The sequence below is a fragment of the Carcharodon carcharias genome, chromosome 5 (assembly GCF_017639515.1).
Source record: "Carcharodon carcharias isolate sCarCar2 chromosome 5, sCarCar2.pri, whole genome shotgun sequence".
NCBI classification, from domain to species: domain Eukaryota; kingdom Metazoa; phylum Chordata; class Chondrichthyes; order Lamniformes; family Lamnidae; genus Carcharodon; species Carcharodon carcharias.
The window spans coordinates 61,531,838-61,555,997 of record NC_054471.1 but is presented as its reverse complement, the minus strand read 5'-3'; the positions used below and the strand labels follow the sequence as shown (position 1 = coordinate 61,555,997).

Below are 24,160 nucleotides of genomic sequence, written 5' to 3'. Positions count from 1 at the left end.
GGAGTCGCTGGTTATTGGGAGGGCTTCAGGGCTCCCATAAAGGTGTCACTGTCTGGTAAACATCTTCAATCAGAGTGAAGAGCCCTGAGAACGGCTGATCTGGAGAGGCTCAAACAGCTCCATGAATTTCTCATCATCTGGATGCAGCAGGTAACTTAGAGTCATAGAGGTCTATAGCACAGAAAAAGGCCCTTCGGCCCATCGAGCCTGCGCCGGCCAAACAGGTACCTAACTATTCTAATCCCATTTTCCTGCACTAGGCCCATAGCCTTGTATGCCATGGCAAGTAAGTGCTCATCCAAATACTTATTAAATGTTATGAGGAACTTGACAATTATTTTGGGCACTCCATTTTAGAATAATTTTACATCTCCAGGCCTGATGCTTTTCAGACAGTTTGGACATCATCTTGCACCCCAAGCATCAGATTTGCTTGTTCCCTTTGGACCTTACTGTGTAGTTTGTGTTTTCAGTTCTGATGATTGTGCTGAATGTTAAGGCTTCTATGAGAGTCGAACTCTCCTACACATTAGACAAGTTGCTATTTACGAGTTGTTTGCTCGTGGCACTTCAGCTCAGTACTGTGATTCTCTGGACCTGTGAAAGTGCTGTTCACCAGGCCCTGCAATCAGCTGTGAGATGTTCCTAGTAGTTGATAGTATTATATCACTTGATTTGCCCTCGTGTTCATCCTGATATGCTTGCCCTTCCAGTTTGGTATACAACTTGCTGTTTGGTAATCTTGAACCATCCATGTAACTGACATAGCCTGAGCAACATAACTGTTCTCTTATCAGCATTACTACAGTGCTGACAGTTTTGGTGCATTTAAAGATATCTCAATTGCAGGAGGTATGATCAGTAAGTTTGCAGATGACACAAAAATTGGTGGTGTGGTAAATAAAGAGGAGGAAAACCTTAGACTACAGGATGATATAGATGGACTGTTGAGATAGGAAGAACACTGGTGAGATGGTAAGAACAATGGTAAATGGAATTTAATCCTGAAAAGTATGAGATGATGCATTTTTGGAGAACTAACAAGGCAAGGGGGTACACGATGAATGGTAGGTTCCTAGGAAGTACGGAGGATCAGAGGGACTTTGGTGTGCATGTCCAGAGATCCTTGAAGGCAGCAGGACAGGTAGATAATGTGTTTAAGAAGGCATATGGGATACTTGCCTTTATTATTCGAGGCATTGAATACAAGAGCAGGGAAGTTATGATGGAGCTGAATAAAACATGAGCTAGGTCACATCTGGAGTACTGGGTGCAGTTCTGGTCACCACACTATAGGAAGGATGTGATTGCATTAAAGAGGGTGCATAGGAGATTCACCAGGATGTTGCCTGGACTGGAGCGTTTCAGCTATGAAAAGTGACCAGATTGGCTGGGGTTGTTTTCCTTAGAGCAGAAGGCTGAGAGGGGACCTGAATGAGATATACAAAATTATGAGGGGCATAGATAGGGTAGATAGGAAGAAACTTTTCCCCTTATTGGAGGGGTTAATAACCAGGAAGCATAGATTTAAGGTAAGGGGCATGAGGTTTAGAAGGACTTTGGGGAAATATTCTTTCACCCAGAGGATGGGGGTTTCTGGGACTCACTGCCTGATAGGGTGGTAGAGAGTAGAACCCTCACAACATTTAAGAAGTATTTAGATGAACACTTGAAACGCCATAGAATACAAGGCTACAGGCCAAGTGCTGGAAAATGGGATTAGAGTAGATAGGGGCTTGATGATTGGCATGGACACGATGGGCCGAAGGGCCTCTTTCCATGCTGTAAAACTCTGACTATGCTAATTTGTCCTGCTCTTAAATAGACATAAAAGAAAGCAAGGTTTACAAGGAAAGCACATCCAGTCAACATAACAGTTGCTTTCAATTTTTCTTCTGAAACCTTTTTCCAGCTTCCAGGGGTAATTGAGTGTGAATCTAACATCTTAACCCAAATTATCAACTGTAACCATCTGTAATCCACAAGTCACTCATCCATATTCCCAGCAACATGTTTCACATTGTATCTGATCATTGGAGTTCTTATTGTTGACAATCCCTGTTCATACACTTTATCAAAAAAAAGCGTTGTGAGCAATCAAAGTTGCTAATTTTTTAGTCATGTTCTGTGATTGCAAATTTTTGACACTCTAATGTCTACATTATCAATGCCTTTCATGTTTTTTTTCAAAGATCTAAATTTTAACATTTCTCAAATTCAATAGTAAAGAAATTTTAGCTCAGTTATTTATATGAACATTATGCTGTTGGGTTGCAGTTGTTCAGAACTAATACAAAATAAGGGAAAGAAATTGCACATCTCTTGGGATTTATAATTTTTATAAAAATATTTTGTTGCAGTAAACAACCACTAAAAGTGCTTTGCTGTTTAATAATTTGTTCAGATTTAACCTTCAACCACAGTTCCAACCAATACATTTGTGTATTTTCTTTATTTTAATTACATTTTATTCCCTTTATTTTGTTTTTCTCACCAACTTTTCCCTGCTAGTTTTTCTTTTTCCCTTGAGGGCATTGACATTTTATTGGAGTAGGGTTCTTGTGATGCCATTCATCATTGTGTTCTCATCTCCATAAGCTTTGATAGTTTCATGAGGCTCTTCCTGCATCATCGTTGAGCCCAATCTTTTCCTCATTTGATGTTTATTCATGCACACACACACATTGAGGTCACTGGATAGGGAGTAGGAGTCCTGATTAATCCCTAATCCAGGAATGCTGAGGCCAATCACTCTGGCTTCTGCTGCTGATCTGGCTAAGAATAGCTAACAGCACAGACAGGAAATTAATTCCAGAGGCTTCCTAGTCTGCAGAGCTCACCTACTTACTGAAGAAGCTCTTTACATTGGGGGATGCTTTTTAGTTCATCCTATTCTGCTCCGTTTCTCAAGAATAAAATGGCCAAGCCTCTTCAATACTTTTGCTCAGCCAGCTGCTAATAGCTTTGAGATTGATTCAACATGACTCTTCCTGTTGGATAGTGCCATATGGGAAACTTGTTGGTGTCAGCCTGCATAATTGACATCATAAACTAAAGTATTGACATATTGTATTGTTTCACTGGCCTTTTAGGTAGATTTTCAGATGTAGAATTTTCTTTGTAATATTATTTATAACTTATTTGTCAGACTTGCAGCATAAAAATGTTATTTAACATCATTGGACCTTCTGTGCTGGTAGTGTTCATGGTGAGTCAGAGGTTTTTTGTAATCAAAATGAGAGATTGAATGGATGAAAAGAATGATTAGAGAACTAAACAGATGGACATTAGGGAATAGAGAGAGAGGGAGTTCCAGGGAAGAGAGAAATGTTGGAGACAGAAAGAGAGAAATTATCCAACCGGGGACTATCAGTTCGGATTGACAGATTGTAACTCCAGAGAACAGAGAAACAGTAGAGAGATGAAGAAAATTAATGTCAGGATAAAGTGAGATTGAGGATTAGGCACAGATTTTGTGCGGAGATAAATTGTAGAAACAGATTGTTGGGCAGAGCAAAATACTGCAGATGCTGGAAATCTGAAATAAAAACAAAGTGCTGGAAGTACTCAGCAGATCATAGAACTTGGGAGCAGGAGTAGGTCATTCAATCCTTCGAACCTACTCTGCCATTCAATAAGATCACGGCTGATCTGATTGTGGTCTCAACTCCACTTTCTTGTCTGCCTCCCATAACCCTCGACTCCCTTGTGTATCAAAAATCTGTCTAACATTGCCTTTAATAAATTCAATGACCCAGTCTGCACTACTCTCTGGGGAAGAGAATTCAACATACTAATAACCCTCCGAGAGAAGAAATTTCTAATTTTCTCAGTCTGAAAAGGGCGATCTCTTGTTCTTAAACTGCGTTCCTGAGTTTTATTCCCCCCCACTTGGAAACACCCTCCCAGTACCTAACCTGTCAAGTCCCCTCAGGATCTTATATGTTTCAATAAGATCACCTCTCATTCTTCCAAACCCCAACGGGTTGGGTCCAACCTGTTTAACCTTTCTTCATAGGATAAGCCCCTTATCCCAGGAATGAGTTGAGTGAACCTTCTGAATACTGCTTCTAACGCAATTATATCTTTTTTCTTCAAATAAGAAGACCAAAACTGTACACACCAGTCCAGATGTGGTCTCACCAAGGTCCTGTACAGCTGCAGTAAAACTTCTGTCTAGTTTTATATTCTCTTCCTCTTGAAATAAGCGGCAACATTCCGTTTACCTTCCTGATCACTTGCTGTACCTGCATACTAACTCTTTGTGATTCAACATACCTATTTTACACACCTCAAACCCAACAGCAGAAGATCAGTGTTGTATGGGGTATTTCTATTGCCTTTGCCCATATCTATCACTGTGGCTTACAATTCCTCTCAGATATTCTTGAAAGAAGGTGATCAATCCTGTCTCAACTGCTTTAACTGGGGGTCTGTTCCACAGGTTGAACAGTGTTTTGTACCAGAAGGCATTTGATGAAGTGCCACATCAAAGATTATTATGGAAAATAAAAGCTCATGGTGTAAGAGGTAACACATTGGCATGGATAGAAGATTGGCTAGCTAACAGGAAAGAGAGTAGGCATAAAGGCAAAATACTGGGGATGCTGGACATCTGAAACTGAAACAAAAAAAGCTGGAAAAACTCAGTAGGTCTGACAGCATCTGTGGAGAGATAGACAGATTTAGCATTTCGAGTCCGTATGACTCTTCAGAATTGGACTCTTTTTCAGAGTAGTCATTTTCTGGTTAGCAAGATGTAACGAGTGGTTTACCACAGGGATCAGTGCTGAAGCCTCATCTTTTTACAATTTATATAAATGACTTGGATGAAGGGACCATGGTTGCCAAAATTTGCTGATTACACAAAGATAGGTAGGAAAGTAAATTGTGAAGAGGACATGAAGCTACAAAGGGCTATAGATGGATTAATTGAATGGGCAAAGATCTGAAAAATGGAGTATAATGTGGGAAAATGTGACATTGTCCATTTTGGCAGGAAGAATAAAAAAGCAGCTTATTACCTAAATGGTGAGAGATTGCAGGGCTCTGAGATGCAGAGGGATCCAGGTGTTGTAGCGCATGAATTGTAAAAGGTTCGTATGCAGATATAGCAAACAATTAGGAAAACTAATAGAATGTTATAGTTTATTATGAGGGGAATTGAATGCCAAAGTAGGGAGGTTATGCTTCAGTTATACAGGGCATTGGCGAGACCACATCTAGGGTTCTGTGTACAGTATTGGTCTCCTTATTTAAGGAAGGATGTAAAAGCATTGGAGGCAGTTCAGAAAAGATTTGCTAGACTAATTCCTGGAATAGGAACGTTGTCTTATGTGGAAAGGTCAGCCAGGCTAGGCTTGTATCCGCTGGAGTTTAGAAGAGTAAGAGGTGACTTAATTGAAACATATAAGATCTTGAGGGATCTTGACAGCATGGATGTGGAAAGGATGACCCCTCTTGTGGCAGAATCTAGACCTAGGAGTCACTGTTTAATAATAAAGCTCACTCATTTAAGATGGAGATGAGGAGAATTTTTTTCTCTGAAGGTTGTGAGTCTTTGGAGCTCTTCCTCAAAAGGCAATGGAAGCAGAGTCTTTGATTATGTTTAAGGCAGAGGTAGACAGATTCTTGATAAGGAAAGGAGTGTAATGTTGTCAGGTTAGGTGGGAATGTGGAGTTAAGGTTGCAGTCAGATCAGCCATGATCTTACTGAATGGTGGAGTAGGATCGAGGGGCCTATTCCTGCCCCTAATTTGTATGTTCGTATGTATGAAACCTGCTTTATCCACCATTTCAATCTTTTCATCTAATTTTCTCTCTCCTACTCTGCATGAACCCGAATGTCCTCTTTGAGCCATAGGTCCCAGATTCCCCATCCCCACTCAATATTAGACCCAGCAGTGATAAATGGGAATCAGGTTTTCACACTAAAACTTTGGAAATAGAAAGATGGAGGCTCTCATTTGAGTGTTGTCGTCAAATGGAAAGGATTTGTTTCAGCACACGCCACTGACCACTAACCTCAAATTTTCTCTCCTCCTTCTGAAGATGGTGTGTTACATTAGGCAACAGTTCGACAAATGATATAGCAGCTCTGATACACCTCTCATGAAACTCCTTTATGCATAAATCAAAATAAGAACTGGAAAAATGTTGTTCACACATGACACTAAAACAGCAGGCATAGTAAATAGTTCTGAGGATGAAAGGAAACTATAGCAGACTACTGATACAATGTTGATTGAGCAAAAAGATAGCCAATAGCATTCAATGTTAGTAAATGTGTGACAAATAAAAAGTACTAATCTTTTGAATGCGGGTGATGGCGGGTTAGCTGGCTACTGTGGAAGGGCAGAGGGGTTTGGGAATTTAGGTTCAAAGACATTAAAAGTAGTATCTCAAGTGGATAAGGCCCTTTAAAAAAAAGCTAACAGAATACTGGGCAGGATTTTCCTGTCGGCGAGCGGGAGGCGGGGCACGCTCACTGACGTGTAAAGTGACTCATTTAAGTTTTCAGGTAGGCAGGGGCTCAGCAAAATCAGCTGTGTGCCCGCTGACCTGTCAATGGCCAATTGAGGCCATTGACAGAGTCATTGAAGTAATTAATGGACGTGCCCATCCAACCTTAAGGTTGGCAGGCATGCCAGGAGCTCTGGCGGGCATTAGAAAAAGCATAAAACCTCATCCATGGGCGGGATGAGGTTTCATGTAGGTTTTTAAAAATTTAATTAAAGTTTTTTAAAAAGTTATGGACAGAGTCACATGAGGGGACATGTCAGGGATTTTTTTTTTCCAATTTTAACAATTTGTACAGTTGAGGTGATCTCCCTGAGGCAGCACTTAGCCTCAGGGAGATGAGTGCGCTCTTCCGTGCACGTGTGCGAAAAAGCGCACTCTTGGGTTTAGGGATTCCCCCCCCCGCCTGCTTAGGGAGTGCACAGCGCTGCCGTGCAGACATCACGCTGGGTGGGCCTTAATTGGCCCACCCACGTAAAATGGCGTTGCGCCCCCAATTAGGGGCACCGATCGGAGGTGCGCCTCTGCACTCCCGCACTTCAACTTCCCCCCCACCAATGGGGGTAAAATCCTGCCCACTGGATTTTATGGCAAGCCGTAGAGCATATAAAAGTCGATACTGTGAATCTACTTAAAGCCTTAGCCCACAGAGTACCATGTTCAGTTTCACAGCCCTTTGGAGTTTTAGCTCCACACAAAAGGAAGGATTTTGAGGCAATGGAGAGGTTACAGCACAGGTCAGGCAGCATCTGTGGAGAGAAACAGAGCGAACGTTCTGATGAACTGATTTTATTATTGTTGGACAGAGTGGTTTTAAGAGACAGAATGGGGTGGGCATTTGTAGAACAAAGCCAGAAAATGAGGTTAAGTCAGAGTGAGAGAAACAGAAAAAAGGAATTGCTGAACTGTAAAAGAAACATACAGGGCACAGATAGAAAGGTTTCAACAGAAGACAAACAGAACATTTAGCACAGAATGAAAGATTATAGGAGAAGCACACAATCTAAGAGGACAGCACAAACCAGAGGCAAAGACAGAGCAGTCACAGATACATCATCATCTGGAAGACAAGGGAAGAGATGCAGCAGAGTAAGAGATTAATTAGGCCACAAGGACACAAGTACAAAGATAGCCACAGATAGAAACACAAAAGGAGCACACAAAGGTCAAGGACATTTATAGTACAGCAAAACAAGACTGCTAAGAGAAAATACATCTTTGAGGAAGAGACATAAATGCTGAGCTCGCAGCAATACAATTAGGACACAATCATCAGGTGACTAGAGCTGTGAATAATATCATAGGAGCTCTGCTAGTATATTAATGTATATTATATATAAATAATCTGAGAAAAGGAGGAAGTTGGCCTGAGATAAAGCAATAGCAAGTGGTTCAGGAGTGTTTCTTGCATTTAGTGACCTGTTCTTTTAAATAAAGGTTTGGCTGTTTCTCTATGACTTGGGAGTGGTGGGAAAGAAAGAAAGAGGAGGTCACTATCTGGATAACTATCTCCCTTGGACTCTATACACGTCACCGACAATGAATGACCACTTGTTTCCCTCACCAGCCCCCTACCCTGCTTTCGATACTATCTGTGTACGCTCTTGGAAAAAAAATCTCACCCCTGTTTCTTACATGGAAGAGTAGCAGCCAATTTAGTCCTTGAATCTGCTCTGCCTTTCAGTTAGGCCATGGCTGATCTGTAGGCTCAGTTCCATTTGCCCACCTTTGCTCCATATATTTTGACACTCTTAACTGGAAAAAAAATCAGACTGAATCTTGAAAACTCAAATTGGCCCAGAAGCTACAGTCTTTGATGGAAGACAGTTCCAGATTTCTACCACTAAGATAAAAGCAAAATACTGCGGATGCTGGAAATCTAGAACAAAAACAAAAATACCTGGAAAAACTCAGCAGGTCTGACAGCATCTGCGGAGAGGGATACAGTTGACATTTCGAGTCTGTGTGACCCTTCATCAGAACTAAGGCATATAGAAATGAGATGAAATTTAAGCTGATAGAAGGGGGTGGGACAACTTCTGTCCCACCCCTTTCTACCAGCTTAAATTTCATCTCATTTCTATACGTCATAGTTCTGATGAAGGGTCCACGGACTCGAAACATCAACTGTATCCCTCTCCGCAGATGCTGTCAGACCTGCTGAGTTTTTCCAGGTAGTTTTGTTTTTGTTCCAGATTTCTACCACCCTTCATGTGGAAAACATGCTTCCTGATCTCACTGTTAAATGAGCTGGCACTATTTTTAAGATAATGTGCCTTTGTTCTTGCTTCCCCCCCCCCCCCCCCCCCCCACCCCCAGCCACTGGGGGAAATAATTTCTCAGTACCTAATCTGTTGAATCCTTTTATCATCTTAAACACCTTGATCAGATCATCCCTCAATCTTCTGTACTCAATTCAAGCCAGGCTTATGCAATCTGTCTTCATAATTTAACTCTCTAAGTCCCGGTATCATTGCAGTGAATCTGCACTTAACCCCCGCTAAGGCTTCCTGAGGCACGGTGCCACAAGTTCAAGGCAGTAATCCATCTGGGGTCTGACCTAGGTTCTGTACAACTGATTCATAACTAACTTTTTGTATTTCAACCTATTTGAGATAAAGGTCAACATTCCAATTAGCCTGTTGGTTACTTTTTGTATCTGGCTACAATTTATTAATGATTTGGCTCCTTGGATCCTAAACCTCTCTGCAGCTTTACAGTTCCTAATTTCAAACAGAGCCACCCTTTTTTGGTATATATCCTGCAGCATTACCGTCAACTCTTTGTCAAAATTCCTCATGTTTCTGCCATTATGATTACCCACTTTTTCCCTCTGCACTCCAGTCTCTCCTTCAGTAATAGATGGTGTGCTTTAAGAGCTGCTGCATTGCTCAAGCTAGGTGTGCAACGAGTAACCTAAAAGATTTCTAACTTTAATCTTTATCTACAAGTAATCTTTAACTTGCAGCCTAATGAAATTGGTTGTGGACATATCCACCAGAAAATTAGCCCAAACCAACCCAGCCTCAGCTCAGCTGACCCTGCAAATTGACCAGGTCAACCTCATTTTTGATAGCAGGAAGCTATGGCTCATAGTTGTGTTTAATCATATTATTGCAAAGCATTACTTTTTAAGCTCTTGGAACGTTTTGCTGCATTGAAGGCGTTACATAGATGCAAGTTTTTAATGCTTTTAACCAAGTTATAATCCTGATATTAAGCTTGTCCTCGGTTGTTTAGGGGGAAGAATTGTGGATCAAAACATTTTCAAATAGTACTGTGGACAATTTTATTGATTCCCTTTCTTAAAGTGTGATATTTTCCTGAGCGATCTTTCAACATTGTATTTTTTTAATCAGCATAATTCTCGGTGATTTTCTAGCTACTTTTTAAACTTTTGAGTATTACATTCCCAACACACTCAGTTCTGATTTAGTGCAATTTTATTTTTAGCTAAATTGTGTAGTTAAACCACAAGCAGACTTACCATTTTCAATTCATTAGATTGAGATCAATTTGTTTAAACCATAGCAAATGTAATCTGTGTTTTTTGGATGTGAATGGCATCCTTTATCTTGAAAAATTATTACTGTTAAATTTTTCACTAATTCTGCCTGCCCCAGTGAATCGATGTAAGCTTGCATGCAGCGCCACACAAATATATTTCTTCCCCGTTATTCTTCATCCCTTTGGTCTCTGCTGCATACCTACAACTGAGCAATATAGCCCAAGATCAAATCTATCTCATACTTTGGCTGACCCACCAGCAATCCTGAATCATCTTTCCACTTTATACCGTCGCTGTATAATGAGGGAGAGAGAGAGATCCCTTCCAAGGAGAAATGCTGAATTTGTCTGTTGAAATTGAGATCATTCTGCTACATTTATATGAATGAGACTGACCTTGCTGGATATTTTTAAATGTCTCTTTCTTCCTCTTTACCTTAACCCATCTGAGGCTCAGATTTGATTTTAGGCAGGATTTAAAAACCAAGTAACAGTTTAAAAGATAATATGTATTTGGTGTTTAGGACTGGAATTGTATTTGTTTATATTGTTTGGGATCTTTTTATTTCTACTTTCCAACTAGTTTTCAGTATTTTGTCATTTTCAAAATTAAAACCTTTTCTTGCATTATTTTATGGTCTTGTTCTTTATTATTTTGGTTCATTTACCTGTTTCTCTTATGTCTGTGGTTCACAACAGGATGGCACACCACAAGCCTCTACCATCTCAACTGCTTTTTCATAATATTACTAAATTCCCTACAAGTGAAAAACTGCCAGCCAGTCCTGCCATAAATATATTGTCTCATTGCTAAGGAAACACTGCTTTTGCTCTACCTCTTTCTTTCTCTCTCTCTCTCTTATTTTCTCCAGACTAGAAATAGATTACTATTGTGTCTAACCATGATTGTGCAATTTATGTTTAAAATTGGCCTAAATAAAGGAGAGGATTTTGGCATTGGTGGATAGATCTGTATTTTGTATGATCAGTACATCCGGTGATTGTAATGATTTGAATAAAAGAAAATAAATCTAAATTTAAATTTGTATGTAGCTGGCATTATAGAGGGTTTTGAGATTCCTTTTCAGTTTCAGCATGAAAAAGATTCCAACAGCAGTACTGTTCTAGGCAGTAGGATGTGATTCAATGTCCAGTTGCTGATGTTTTTGACAGCATTGTGTATCTGAATGTGTTCAGGCTGGTAGGCACTGTTAGAAACTAGAAACTTTAGGGCAAACAAGTGATGATAGGCTGGCAGATTTGATAACTACACGTGTGTCTGGGCTTCAAACTCTGGGCCCTTTGGCTGATAGCTGATTACTACCTTGATAGTTTTGCATCAGACAGATATTCATCTAAAATGTCTTCAATGGAGTTTACTGCTGAAATAGTCTTGATGAAAAACAAAATATTTAAAAGTTAATAATGCAGCTGGAGCTGATTCTATTTAACCCAGAATGCCGAAAGAAATTCAGGATGAAGCATGAGAACCACTGTCTCAAATATTCAGTATCTCATTTGTTAATTAGATATTAATTATATTTAATTGAATTCAGGTCATGGGCATTAGCAGGAGATTCATTTGCGCCCATATAAACAGCAGTTGTTGGGTTAGGAGGTCTATGCTTGTAATCTGTAAGAAAGTGCACCAAAATTCATTATTTAAGAGATAATATTATAGTGATATGTAAGATTATAAGCAGAATAGAGGAGATAAATCAATAAATTTAGATTTTGAGATTATTAAAAGATGTGACTAGAGATGTGAATGGCAGAAGGTGGAACAACTGCCATCGAAAGCAAGAATAAGAGAGAAGTGAGACAAAAAAATGAAAACCTACAAAGAAAAGGAAACAAAATGAAGGAAGAGATTATGGTCCAAAATTGTTGAACTCAGTGTTGAGTCTGGAATCTAGTCAAAAGATGAGTTGCTGTTACTTCAGCATACATTAAACTTCATTGGAAAACTGCAGGAGGCCGAGGACAGAGAGATCAGCATGAGGGAAAGATGTCAAATTAGAATGACAGGTGACCAGAAGGTCAGGGTCATGCTTGCGGACTGAACGGAGGTGTTCAGCAAACCATCACTCAATCTGTGTTTGCCTTCCCCAGTGTAGAGCAGCTTACATCATAACCACAATCTTCACCAGGATTATTACTTTTCTGTGTTTTTGAAAGCAACTGTTTTACCTGAGGTTCTGCCAATCTTGCACTTGATCAGGTTTCTATAAAAAGTGAGTGTTGCCTGCTGGTTTATTTTATTGTTTTATTAGTTTATTTTTTTGTCTCTTTTCTCCATCTCTAGGAAACTAGACAGCACTTCACCCAACAGTAAAGGTGAAATTGGAGAATAATTACAAACTTTTACACAGTTTCTCATTGGATCAAAAAGTTAGAACATGAATGCATTGTGCCATCTTTGGATTTTTAATACTATAAATAATACTTGTTATAATAAATTTCTTACAGACACAAGAGCACCATGACTGTGAGACCCTGGAATGGACTGATTGTCCAAGACGAGACAAGGAACTAAAAGAATATGAGCGAGACTGTGAAGAAGCGCTGAAACGAGAACATGAGCAACACAGGTTGGAGTTAAAAGCTCAAAAGCTGAAAGAAAGTAAGAGTATAAATGTTATTTTATTGATGCTATCACTGCAAAATAAATGGACAGAGGAATGTCCATTACCTAGAGATCAGCATTCAGTAAAACATGTTGGTTGCCTGTTCTCTGCTCTTTCATCTAAAGTTTTAAAAATTAATTCACAATATTCGCAGTGAAACCCCATCTTAATGTTCCAGTTGCTGTCTTCACTCAAAATAAGTTAGTATTCCTGGCTTTCTGACTTTCCAACAGTTATTCAACATGTTCTTTTCCCAAAATTGCCTTGTAACTTGTGTGAATCCTCCTTTCCATTTCTCTTCTGTGTTGATGATGCAACTGCTGGCTCGCAAAGAAAAAGCTTATGTTTTTAGTGAACTGTTCTTAACTCTAATCGTGATGGTATTTGTAAAGAACCTCCTGCTTAGTTCTATTGTACCATTGTGGGCAATATTACGTTTTTATCACTGCTAGATTGTTTCTATCATCACTCTAATCCCAACAGTATTCCACCATCATCCTTAAAATAAATACTTTTATATTTATCCCTGTCTTATGCCATTTATTCATTCTTTCAGTTCGCATTATCTTTCCTTCTTAGAAATTTATTAATGATCACCTTAATCCTAAGAAAGGTAATCCAAACTGCCTTTCAAACTATTTATTTGTTCTTAAAATATTATTGAAAATAACTATTATCTTTTAATCTATACTTGCTAAAGTTCATAGAAGGTGCAAATGGCCCTCAAATTATCAAATTTTTAAAAGTTCTGACTTAACCTATATTTGTCAGTATGGTTTTCAGCATGTCTATTTTGCTTATGGTAATGTGATAAACAGTACCTCTCAAGTTTAGCCTTGAACACTTCCATGAATCATCTTTCATTGCCTTGGACATCTCCAAAGCCTTAGATAGTGTCTGGTTCTGTGCGGTTCTAAACTAATTGCCACATGATCTTTTGGCAGTGTCATTTTCAAGGCTATCTAGTTATCTTTCGCATTGCTTTGTACTATAGCTAATTTTTGATTCTATCTATATTAACTAGGATTTCCCAGAGCTCTGTCCCCTCATCCGCTCAGTTTATATTTATCGGTGATCATTCTTCATCAAGTCCTGCTTACTCTGTTGTTGATGATTCCACTCTGCTCCATTCAGATCACTGGTCCTTAGTGCATACAATCTCCAGTCATGTTTTTAACTATGTATCTCAAACAGTAGAAGGCAAGGCAGAGTAAAGCATAGTCAAACTGCACAATGTTCTGATCAGACCATACCTTGAGGACTGTGACCAGTTCTGGTCATGGACACATGAGGGAGACACTGAGGCATTGAAGGTGACAGAGAGGGAAGCTTGGTGCCTGACCTCTAGTGTTAAAGGCCTGAGCTATGGGGGAGGACTGGAGAAGCTTGGGCTCTTTGGTCTTGAAAGGAGGCGCCTGAGAGATAATGTTCTAATGATACGTAAAATAGTAAACAGTATAGAAAAGATAAATTAGTAAAATTTAATTTTGAGAGTAGGAATAAGGTTAAAACTAGTAAAGGAGAAATTTAGGATGAATAATAATTTCTTCTTCACGCAGTGATATATCCATGGAATGGATTTCCAAAGAGAGCAGCAGAGATCAGAATTCTGAAATCATTTAAGAAATAATTAGCTGGTATACTGAGGTGTTCTTCCTGTTTGGATAAATTTAGGACAAATTACTTTCCTTATCCACAGCTAAGATTTTATAGTATAGTTGTTGAATCTCTGAAGCTTCATCTTCTCCTTACCCATTGGGACAATTCATGCTATCTGTAACTAACCAACATTCTCATTAATGACTTCACCTATAGTTCTCATTTTGAACAAAGAACTTGTGCCTTATCACTTTCTTGGGAGATCCCAAAACATTTTGCAGCCACTGATTTAATTTTGAAGCATAGTAATTGTTGCTATGTGCCCAAATCTGGTAGCCAATTTGTGGGCAGAAGGATTCCACAGACCACAAATGAATGATCAATCAGTTAATTTTTAGGGCTGTTGGTTAAGGCAGGGGTACTCAACCAGGGTCAATGAAAATATTTCCAGGGGTTCTCTATTACTAATCAAAAATGCTTTATAATTGCACATTGCCATTTTCACCATCCAACACACTAGCAAAATCTACCTGTTCACCTGATTTATTTTTTGCCTGCTTTTGGCCACCTTCTCCTTTGCCCGACTGCCCACATATGATGGTATGCACAAGGACTGTAGCATGGCTGATACTTGTCAACTTTATTTGTGACATGTAAAACCGTGCGGTAGCGTGTTAGCAGTGCCAGAACCAGACGGCAGTCCCAGAAGGAGCGGGTAAGGCAAGTAAAGTGGACCTCAGCTGCACAATGGTTTGGTTCAAAGCTTAAGTTTGGGACCAGTATCTGGGGCTTTGATTCACAGACAATTCAACCACAATCGTGGGAGGGAATGAGCAGTTAGAAACATTTCGGGACAGTGGTAGGCGTCAGGTTTATCATCAAGTAGTGAGGCAGATTGCAGTTCTTTGCAAAACACCCCTGTGTGTAATCATCAGTTGCATCTACAGTAAGTCACATGTTTAAGCCAATGTGAGTGACTCACTCCTAATGCTTGGGTTTCACAGGTTTCTTAGTTCCATCATTTTATAACTTTACAGTTCCTATGAAGCTCCTTTCTTGGGGAAGGAGAGAGCTCATTGTGCTTTTAAGATCCCACATACAAGCAGGTACAAACAAGGTAGCAAAATACTCTGGTTAAAAATTGTGTTGTTTTAAAGTGGGTGTGTGGATGGAGGAGCCTCAGTGGCAAAAAAGTTGAGAATCCCTGGGTTAAGGGCAGAATGATGGCCAGGGCAGCAACAAGTTGCATTCAAATAGTGCCTTTAGAGTCATAGAGGCCTACAGCACAGAAAAAGGCCCTTTGGCCTATCGAGTCTGCGCCGGTCAAACAAGTACCTAACTATTCTAATCCCATTTTCCAGCACTAGGCCCATAGCCTTGTATGCCAAGGCATCACCAGTGCACATCCAAATACTTCTTAAATGTTATGAGGTTTTCTGCCTCTACCACCCTTTCAGGCATTGAGTTCCAGATTCCCACCACCCCCTGGGTGAAAAAATTCTTCGTCACATACCCCTCTAAACCTCCTGCCCCTTACCTTAAATCTATACCCCCTGGTTATTGATCCCTCCACCAAGGGGAAAAGTTCCTTCCTGTCTACCCTATCTATGCCCCTCAATTTTATGCACCTCAATCATTTCCCCCCCTCAATTTCCTCTGCTCCAGGGAAAATAACCCCAATCTATCCAATCTCTCCTCATAACTAAAACTCTCCAGCCCAGGCAACATCCTGGAAATCTCCTCTGCACTCTCTCTAGTGCAGTCACATCCTTCCTATAATGCGGATTCCAGAACTGCACGCAATACTCTAGCTGTCGCCTAATCAGTGTTTTATACAGCTCCAGCTTAACCTCCTTGCTCTTTTATTCTATGCCTTGGCTAATAAAGGCAAGTATCCCATATGCCTTCTTAACCACCTTATCTACCTGTCCTAAGAAATAGGAGCAGAAATTGGGCCATTCGGCCCATCGAGTCTGCTCCGCCATTCAATCAAGGCTGATAAGTTTCTCAACCCCATTCTCCCGCCTTCTCCCCGTAACTGTTGATCCGCTTACCAATTAAGAACCTATCTATCTCGGTCTTAAATACACTCAATGACCTGGCCTCCACAGCCTTCTGTGGCAATGAATTCCATAGATTCACCACTCTCTGTCTAAAGAGGTTTCTCCTCATCTCTGTTCTAAAAGATCTTCCCTTTACTCTGAGGCTGTGCCCTCAGGTCCTAGTCTCTCTTACTAATGGAAACATCTTCCCCACGTCCTCTCTATCCAGGCCCTTTCAGTGTTCTGTAAGTTTCAATCAGATCCCCCACTTATCCTTCTAAACTCCATTGAGTATAGACCCAGTCCTCAAACGTTCCTCATATGTTAAGCCTTTCATTCCTGGGATCGTTCGCGTGAACCTCCTCTGGACCCTCTCCTGGGCCAGCACATCCTTCCTGAGATCTGGGGCCCAAAATTGCTCACAATATTCTAAATGTGGTCTGACCAGAGCCTTATAAAGCCTCAGCAGCACATCCCTGCTTTTATATTCTAGTCCTCTCAAAATAAATGCCAACGTTGCATTTGCCTTCCTAACTACCGGCTCAACCTGCAAGTTAACCTTAAGAGAATCCTGGACTAGGACTCCCAAGTCGCTTTGCACTCCAGATTTCTGAATTCTCTCTCCATCTAAAAAATAATCTATGCCTCTATTCTTCCTACCAAATTGCATGACCTCACACTTCCTCACCTTGTATTCCGTCTGCCACTTCTTTGCCCGTTCTCCTAACCTGTCCAAATCCTTCTGCAGCCTCCACGCCTCTTCAATACTACCTGTCCCTCCACCTATCTTTGCATCATCTGCAAACTTAGCCAGAATGTTCTCAGTCCCTTCATCTAGATCATTAATGTATAAAGTGAAAAGTTGTGGCCCCAACACTGACCCCTGCAGAACTCCACTAGTCACCAGCCGCCATCCTTAGAAGGACCCCCTTATCCCCACTCTCTGCCTCCTGCCAGACAGCCAGTCTTCTCTCCATGCTAGTACCTTGCCTCTAACACTATGGGCTCTTACTCAGCAGCCTCCTGTGTGGCACCTTGTCGAAGGCCTTCTGGAAGTCCAAGTAGATAACATCCATTGGCTCTCCTTTGTCTAACCTGCTCGTTACCTCGTCAAAGAATTCTAACAGATTTGTCAGGCATGATACAAAATACAAAAAAGGCAAAATACCTTAAGGGACCCTTGGGCATGTACACCAAGGTCCCTCTGATCCTTGGTAATTCCCAGGGTCCTATCATTCATTGTGTATTCCCGTGCCTTGTTTGTCCTGCCCAAGTGCATCACCTCACAATTATCTGGATTAAATTCTATTTGCCATCGATCAGCCCATCTGACCAGCCCGTCTATAGCTCCCTGTAATCTAAAGCTATCCTCCTCACTATTTACCACCCCACCAATTTTCATGTCATCCGCAAACTTACTGATCAACCCTCCTACATTCAAGTCTAAATCGTTTATATATACCACAAACAGCAGGGGACCCAACACCGATCCCTGTGGAACCCCACTGGACATAGGCATCCAGTCACAAAAACATCCCTCGACCATCACCCTCTGTTTCCTGCCACTCAGCCAATTCTGGATCCAATTTGCCAAATTGCCTTGGATCCCATGGGCTCTTAATTTGTTTCCCTGGATTTGTTGGTCCCACCCTTTGTCTTTACTGGAATATGTTGGCCCTGTACTCTCCCAATTTCCTTTGGTATAGTAAAACATTCCAAGGTGCTTTCCAGGGACACAGGTTGAACTTCCTGCTCCTGATCAAATAATGGTATTGAACCCCTTTCACCTGCGTTCTTCATGTAGTTTCATTCAAAATTTTAAAGAAGGCAATTAATTTGATGAGAAAATGCAATGATCTGAATGTAGTCTGTGGATTTTGCATTTCTGGTTGTTGTATTCCTTTTATTGTTTTATTTGATGTGTAACCTACGTACTACCTGCATGCTCATAGTCTTGCTGCTCAGTTACAGTGACAGACAGCACTATACTGTTTGTGATCTTTTGCCTAAATCATTATTTTCACCAGACAAAAAACATTCACACCTGAAAATAATTTTTATGGTTGATGGTTATGAGTTAGTTTTTACCCTACTTGAACTTAGTAGTGCCAAATTTAAGAGGGATTTGCTTGTGTTTTTGTCTTCCTTGTCAACAATGGAAGTCCTTCCACTTGTTAAAAAAAAATGAAAAATATCGTAAAATAACCAACTTGTTTGGATTTGGACTTGTAGCATGGATGTACCAGTATTTCAGTGTGTTTTTTTATACAGTATATAGCAATACAAATAATATAAAATTGCATCCAACAAGTTTTTTTCTGCTTAAAAAAAATTGTTAAAAATTGCTCAGCGAAAGAGAGACATGTCACCATCTAAGACCATTGCTAACATGTTTCTTTAAAATAAATTGCCCCCATAATAAAAGTTACATTTATTCATCTTTTACAGGAGGCCGTTGCTCTGCACCAGCCATTTATCTGAGCTGTCACTTATGCTGCTATTCTAAATATACAAATAATGATTAAAATAAAATCTGCTTGCACAAACATGTTGCAAAATTCACAGCATGCATGTGCAGGTGTTGGTGTTTTGCTTTATAGTTTTGCATATATAACACTGGGAGTGGCTGACAACCCAGGAAAGTGGCTGGATAGCTGCTGCGATAGAGATCAAGCCGGATACTGGAGGGGGGGAAATGCCAGGGTAGGTGCAGCTGTTTTCTTTTAGGTAGGGTGGAGGTTCCCGGTCAAGCAACACCTCAATTTTAAAATTCTCAGCTTTGTTTTCAAATCCCTTCGTAGCCTTGGCCCTTATGTCTGTAAGCTTCCTCACCTGCACAACCGCCCCCTTGCCTGCCCCCGCAGGATCTCTGGACTCTGCCAATTCTGGCCTTTTGAGCATTTCCATACTACTGTTGGCAGCCATGCCTTTAGCTGCCTAGGCACTAAAGTTGAATTGAGTCCCTGTATCTCCACTCTCTACCTTGCTATCCTCCTTTAATATGCTCCTTAAAATCTATCTCTTCAACCAAGCTATTGGTCATCTGACCTAATATTTCCTTGGATCAATGGCAAATATATGGATCTGTGCCAAAGCTTTTGCCATAACACTCCTGTAAAGCACTTTGGGGTGTTTTATTATGTTAAAGGTACTATATAAATGAAAGTTGTTGTTGAGAGAGGGGAGGTATGCCTTATACTTCCAAATTTCCCCAGGCCCGAGGCTACATCTTCTGGTAAGTCTCCAAGCTCTGGCGACAAATTGGAAATTGTTAGCTGAGGTCATTTATAGTAACAAACGGGATGATTTTTTTCGTAAATCTATGTTCCTCTAAGTTGAAATCTAACAGATCAACTAGTGTGTTTTATTTCAATTTCCTGAACTCTAAGGGAATTCAATTTAATACCTATCTTCTGATTACAATTGCTTTGTTGTCTGACCATATTTGTACTGTACTATAATTTAACCGTTTTTTATTGTACCATTCTGCTTGTTAAAAGGACTGAACAGTTTTGTCTCATTTATCTAACAAGCGCCATCCCTAGCTTTGAATGGATGTAACTTTAGTAGTGTAAGGAGCAGATGGATTATCCTGTTCGAGTTGAAACTCTAATTGCATACATTTTTGGGAGGACTGCTGGAAAGGCATGGCTCAATGTGAAGGTCATATCTGGAAAAGTAATTTTGCAGGCTGCTTTGCAAACCAGTTTGGTTAAGAGCAATGGAAATAATGACTGTTTATGTTTGGAGATAGTGCCATACATAGATTTTCTCGTTTGTTTAGGAATGAGTACAGTGAGCCCTGGGCACTCAAAGTATGGCATGGTGATAATCCCCTGTTAGGCTTTTGATCTGGCTTCCATGAATAATAGTGCATTGATAGGTACTTTTGAGGCTTAACTTCATGCAGCCATAGAAAAGACCATTTAGGATGCCATTAATGAATCTCTGAGACAATACTAAGAGGATACTATACCAAGCAGGGATAAATGCAATTGTCTATGACTTGAAGCTGTTAGATATACCTAGGTATATTTTTAAAATTTTACTTAAAACAATTTTGTGTGCTTTAATATCTCAGACCTTAATTCCTAAGCACTGGAATGTACTTCTACCTAAAAATATCTAGCTAATTTGTAGGAGTTCATAGATCAAGCAGAAAACTCCCACCAAGTGTCTTAGCTTTCTGGTTATATCACTTGATTATCCTCTGCTTTAGAGGACAATCATCCTTTGCTTCAGAGGGTAGCAGAATAAACACACAATCAAACTGTGCCTTAGCCCATAAACTGCCATACAAATGTATTCAACAAATGGGCAAGAGAACAACAGATTTCCAGTAACTACAAGCTTAAACTGCTTTGGAAGCTAGATTTGGTACATGATTTTGAAATCTTAACCATGCCTATCTCAATAATCAGTAAACACATCCCATCCATCATGTAAAGTGTCTGCCAGTCCTTCACTTCTGGTTGTGAACTCAGATTGGTAAGGATAGAAACAAAAACAATGGATAAAATTTTTCAGATAGTGGGTTTCCTGCCCTGCCACCAGAGAAATTGGCAGGAAATGCTTCACTGCCAATCAGAACTTACCTCCAACCATTGGGTGCAGGTGAGATTTCTGCCCTACACTTGGGAGGAAGACCTGCCTCAGAGCTGCCGGCCAATCAGATTGGCCAGCCGCTCTGTAGTCCCAGCAGTGCCACCAGGAGCAGGGGCCACTGCTGGGACTACAAGCAGTCCCCAGAGTCAAATACTAAAGCCCTAGGACACGGAAACCATGGTCTTGCATCCAAGAAGTGGGGTATGGGGAGGTGAATTGAAAGGCAGGAGAGAAGGGAGCACCCAGGGGGCCAGTAATGGGGGTGCCCTCGCCCAAGGCCCAAGCAGGATAATCCGCTGGACACCCTGTTGTCCCATCCCGTCCCTGAACCCCTTTAAGGCCGGACTAGGAAGCAACCCTTAAGTAGCCATTAATTGGTCACATAAGGGCCTCAATTAAGGTGAGGGTGAGCTCTAGGCTTTGCCATCCCCTGTAAAACTTGGGACAGCTCAGGTTTAAGTGCAGTCCCAGGAGTGGTTGCAAGTGTATAGGAGTATCTCACATGGTTCTCTGCTGGGAAAAATTCTGTTCACTGTTCCTATCAATGAATTAGATGCAGTACTAGAGGATGTGCTATTTAAATTTGCAGATATTACTGAAATAGGAGGCACAGTAAATAATCCTGAGAACCAAAACGATTTTTGAGAGCTTTTGATAAGGAGTGCACAAAAAAAATTGTTGAAGGCAGATGTAATTCAATGCCAAAAGACGAGTAATAGCACATTTTGGTTTTAAAAATGTAGTAACTATACTTCGAGGAAAAACTGGGTTATGTGCATGTGCAGAGGCTCAGAGTCACGAGACCTTAAAACAGGCTATAAAAAGTTAACAATATGCTAGATGATATGAGAAGTATAAGATACAAAAATCATGTTGCATCAAACCTTAGTAAAACCACAGTTGGCAAACTGAACAGTTTTGAGCTCCACACAATAGGAAGGAAATAGGCTGCAGTGCAGCTGATTAGGGTGCTGCCTGGCCTGAGGAAATGCAAATAAATTTAGATTTATATAGTGCCTTTCACAACTTCAGAATGCGCAGTCACACCTTTCTGTCCTTGATCAATAACCAGACTTGCACCACAACCTAACCTTAGGGGTATGGCTGTCTCCTGGGTCAAGTGCCCAGGTGACTTTTCCCCTCCCTAAGGCCTCCCAATATCTGCACCTCAGACTCCAGCTCAACTTTGAGCTGTAGTTCCTCAAGATGCAGACTTATTGCAGATGTGATTGGGATACTTTTCACAAAATCCCACATGCTGCGATTATGGCACATCACTTGCACTGCCATCCTGTTTAACTTTTTTTTACTTAGTTACCTAGGTTTCTAAACTAATTATTTCATATAATTTAAGTTTTATGTGGGATAAATTAAATGTTTACTCATGAACTTAACCCCACTACAACGTCACTTTGTGATTTTTTTTTTTCTCCGGTGCCATTTTACTTCTCTTTTGCTGCATTTCTGCCTAAATATTTGGGGCAGCTAATGGTGCTCTTCACTGTCCCGATCTTTCAAGACATTGCTTTCTTAGTTATTTCTCTCAGTGATTACTATTAGTAAATTATCAACTTTCAATTTCTGCTCCATTTCAGCCACGTTGGCATGATATAAGTTTTTAGCATCTGCTGCTGAATAGAGATTAAGAGTAAGAACCTTGACTGATTTTTTTTATTCCCTTCGCTAATCCAGAAATACTGAGGCTAAATCTAGCACTTTTTCCGTCTCCAGATTCCTCGGTGTGTTTTGGAATAAACTCATTAATCTCCCTTACCCCTTTTCCTTGTAGGCTTTGTAGAATAAATTATTCTTACTTCATATTGATTTGTTGACCCAATTGCCATGATTGTTTAGTCTCCACTTGCTTGTCCTGTAAATTTATTCATCTTCAACAGCATATCTTTAAGGATGTTTCATTTGCTAAGATGAGTGTTACTAACAAGCCCCTGTTCTTCATTCCCTTAAATTTGTTGTCCTCTAAGTCATATAAAACCTATTCCTAATTTTGAAAGATTGAATTCTCCATTAATTTGAAGTTAACAAACTAAGTAACATAATGCATCCTTAAATAAGGTGATGTAGAAGATGAGTCAAACTTGTTTCATTCAAATTAGTATTAGACTGTGTTTCAATATTGATTGTCCTTTTCAAAATTGTATATGTGATTTAGTTTATTCCCTGGTCATAAATTTCATCATGCTTCAGCGTACAAGGCTGCACAGAAACAAAAGGCAATCTCTTTCCTTTTTACCTTTTGCTGCTGCTGTTTTCTTAAACCCACCACCTCTCCTGAAAGCATTCTGAGGGAATAGTTCCATAGGCACTTACTCATTCTCTGATATCATAGTGGATAATATTCATGTGTGAATCTTAATTGCAAATATCAGCAGGCTATTCACTGCTTTGTAACTAAGTCTAATCCTACCTCCTCAAACGCCCATGTACAACATTTGCTGAATAGTGTTTAGGAGTGAGAACCTTGATTGACTGCCCATTTTACTCCCTTCCCAACCCCAGGAATATGGAGGCCAAATCTAGCACCTCTACTGTCACCCTGGCTGAGATCAGGAGAAGACAATCTATTTAAATTGAGCTCAGGAAATTGTCCATTTTGCCAAGGAAGTACAAGCTAGCTATTTTACTAAGTAGATTTTGAATGGTCAGAAAAAAATTAAGGTATCACACAGCTTTAATTTGCCCAAATTGCTGCACTATTATTTGTAGATATTCCATATGGTGAAGTCCTTAGCTTGCTTGTATGATTATGATGGATGATAGTAATTATTGTTGTCTTTTAATTACAGGATTTTATTTTAACTGAAACTGTGTGTAGTCGAGCCCAACTAATGTTATGCTCAGTTGGCCTGAATAAAATAATAGCTTTATATGTATCGTAGCAATAGGGGAATTTCCTTGTATGCGCACAAACATTTCCAGACTATTTTGAAGGCATCTAAAATTTCAAGGACAAAGAGATTGTTTAAAATATACACTTCAAAAAGGTTATTTGTTAAAAAAACTTTTAAAATTGGATTATTATATCTTTAAAGTTAGTGTTTGCTACTTCATTTTTTGCCATACAAGCCAACACCTCTGAGTCACTAGATGAGCACTGAATAAAAGATTGAATGTCAGAATTTTGAGACAGGCTGCTGGAATTAGAGAATCAGTAGCAAAGCCATCCTCAAAATTCCCACTCATTTTATTATTCAATTTTGGCTTTGGTCAGCTCAAAACTTTGAAAGTAAAGCAGCCAGGAAT

The 24,160-nt window shown here is 40.0% G+C and overlaps 1 protein-coding gene across 1 annotated transcript in view; it reads left to right on the top strand.

The window, feature by feature from the left end:
* Nucleotides 1–24,160, top strand: part of lca5 (lebercilin LCA5) — a 119,208-nt gene that overhangs the window by 63,702 nt on the left and 31,346 nt on the right. Inside the window, exon 7 of the mRNA XM_041188635.1 lies at nucleotides 12,496–12,649. Within this exon, the coding sequence (XP_041044569.1) occupies nucleotides 12,496–12,649 (154 nt within the window). The remainder of the gene's footprint in view (nucleotides 1–12,495; nucleotides 12,650–24,160) is intronic.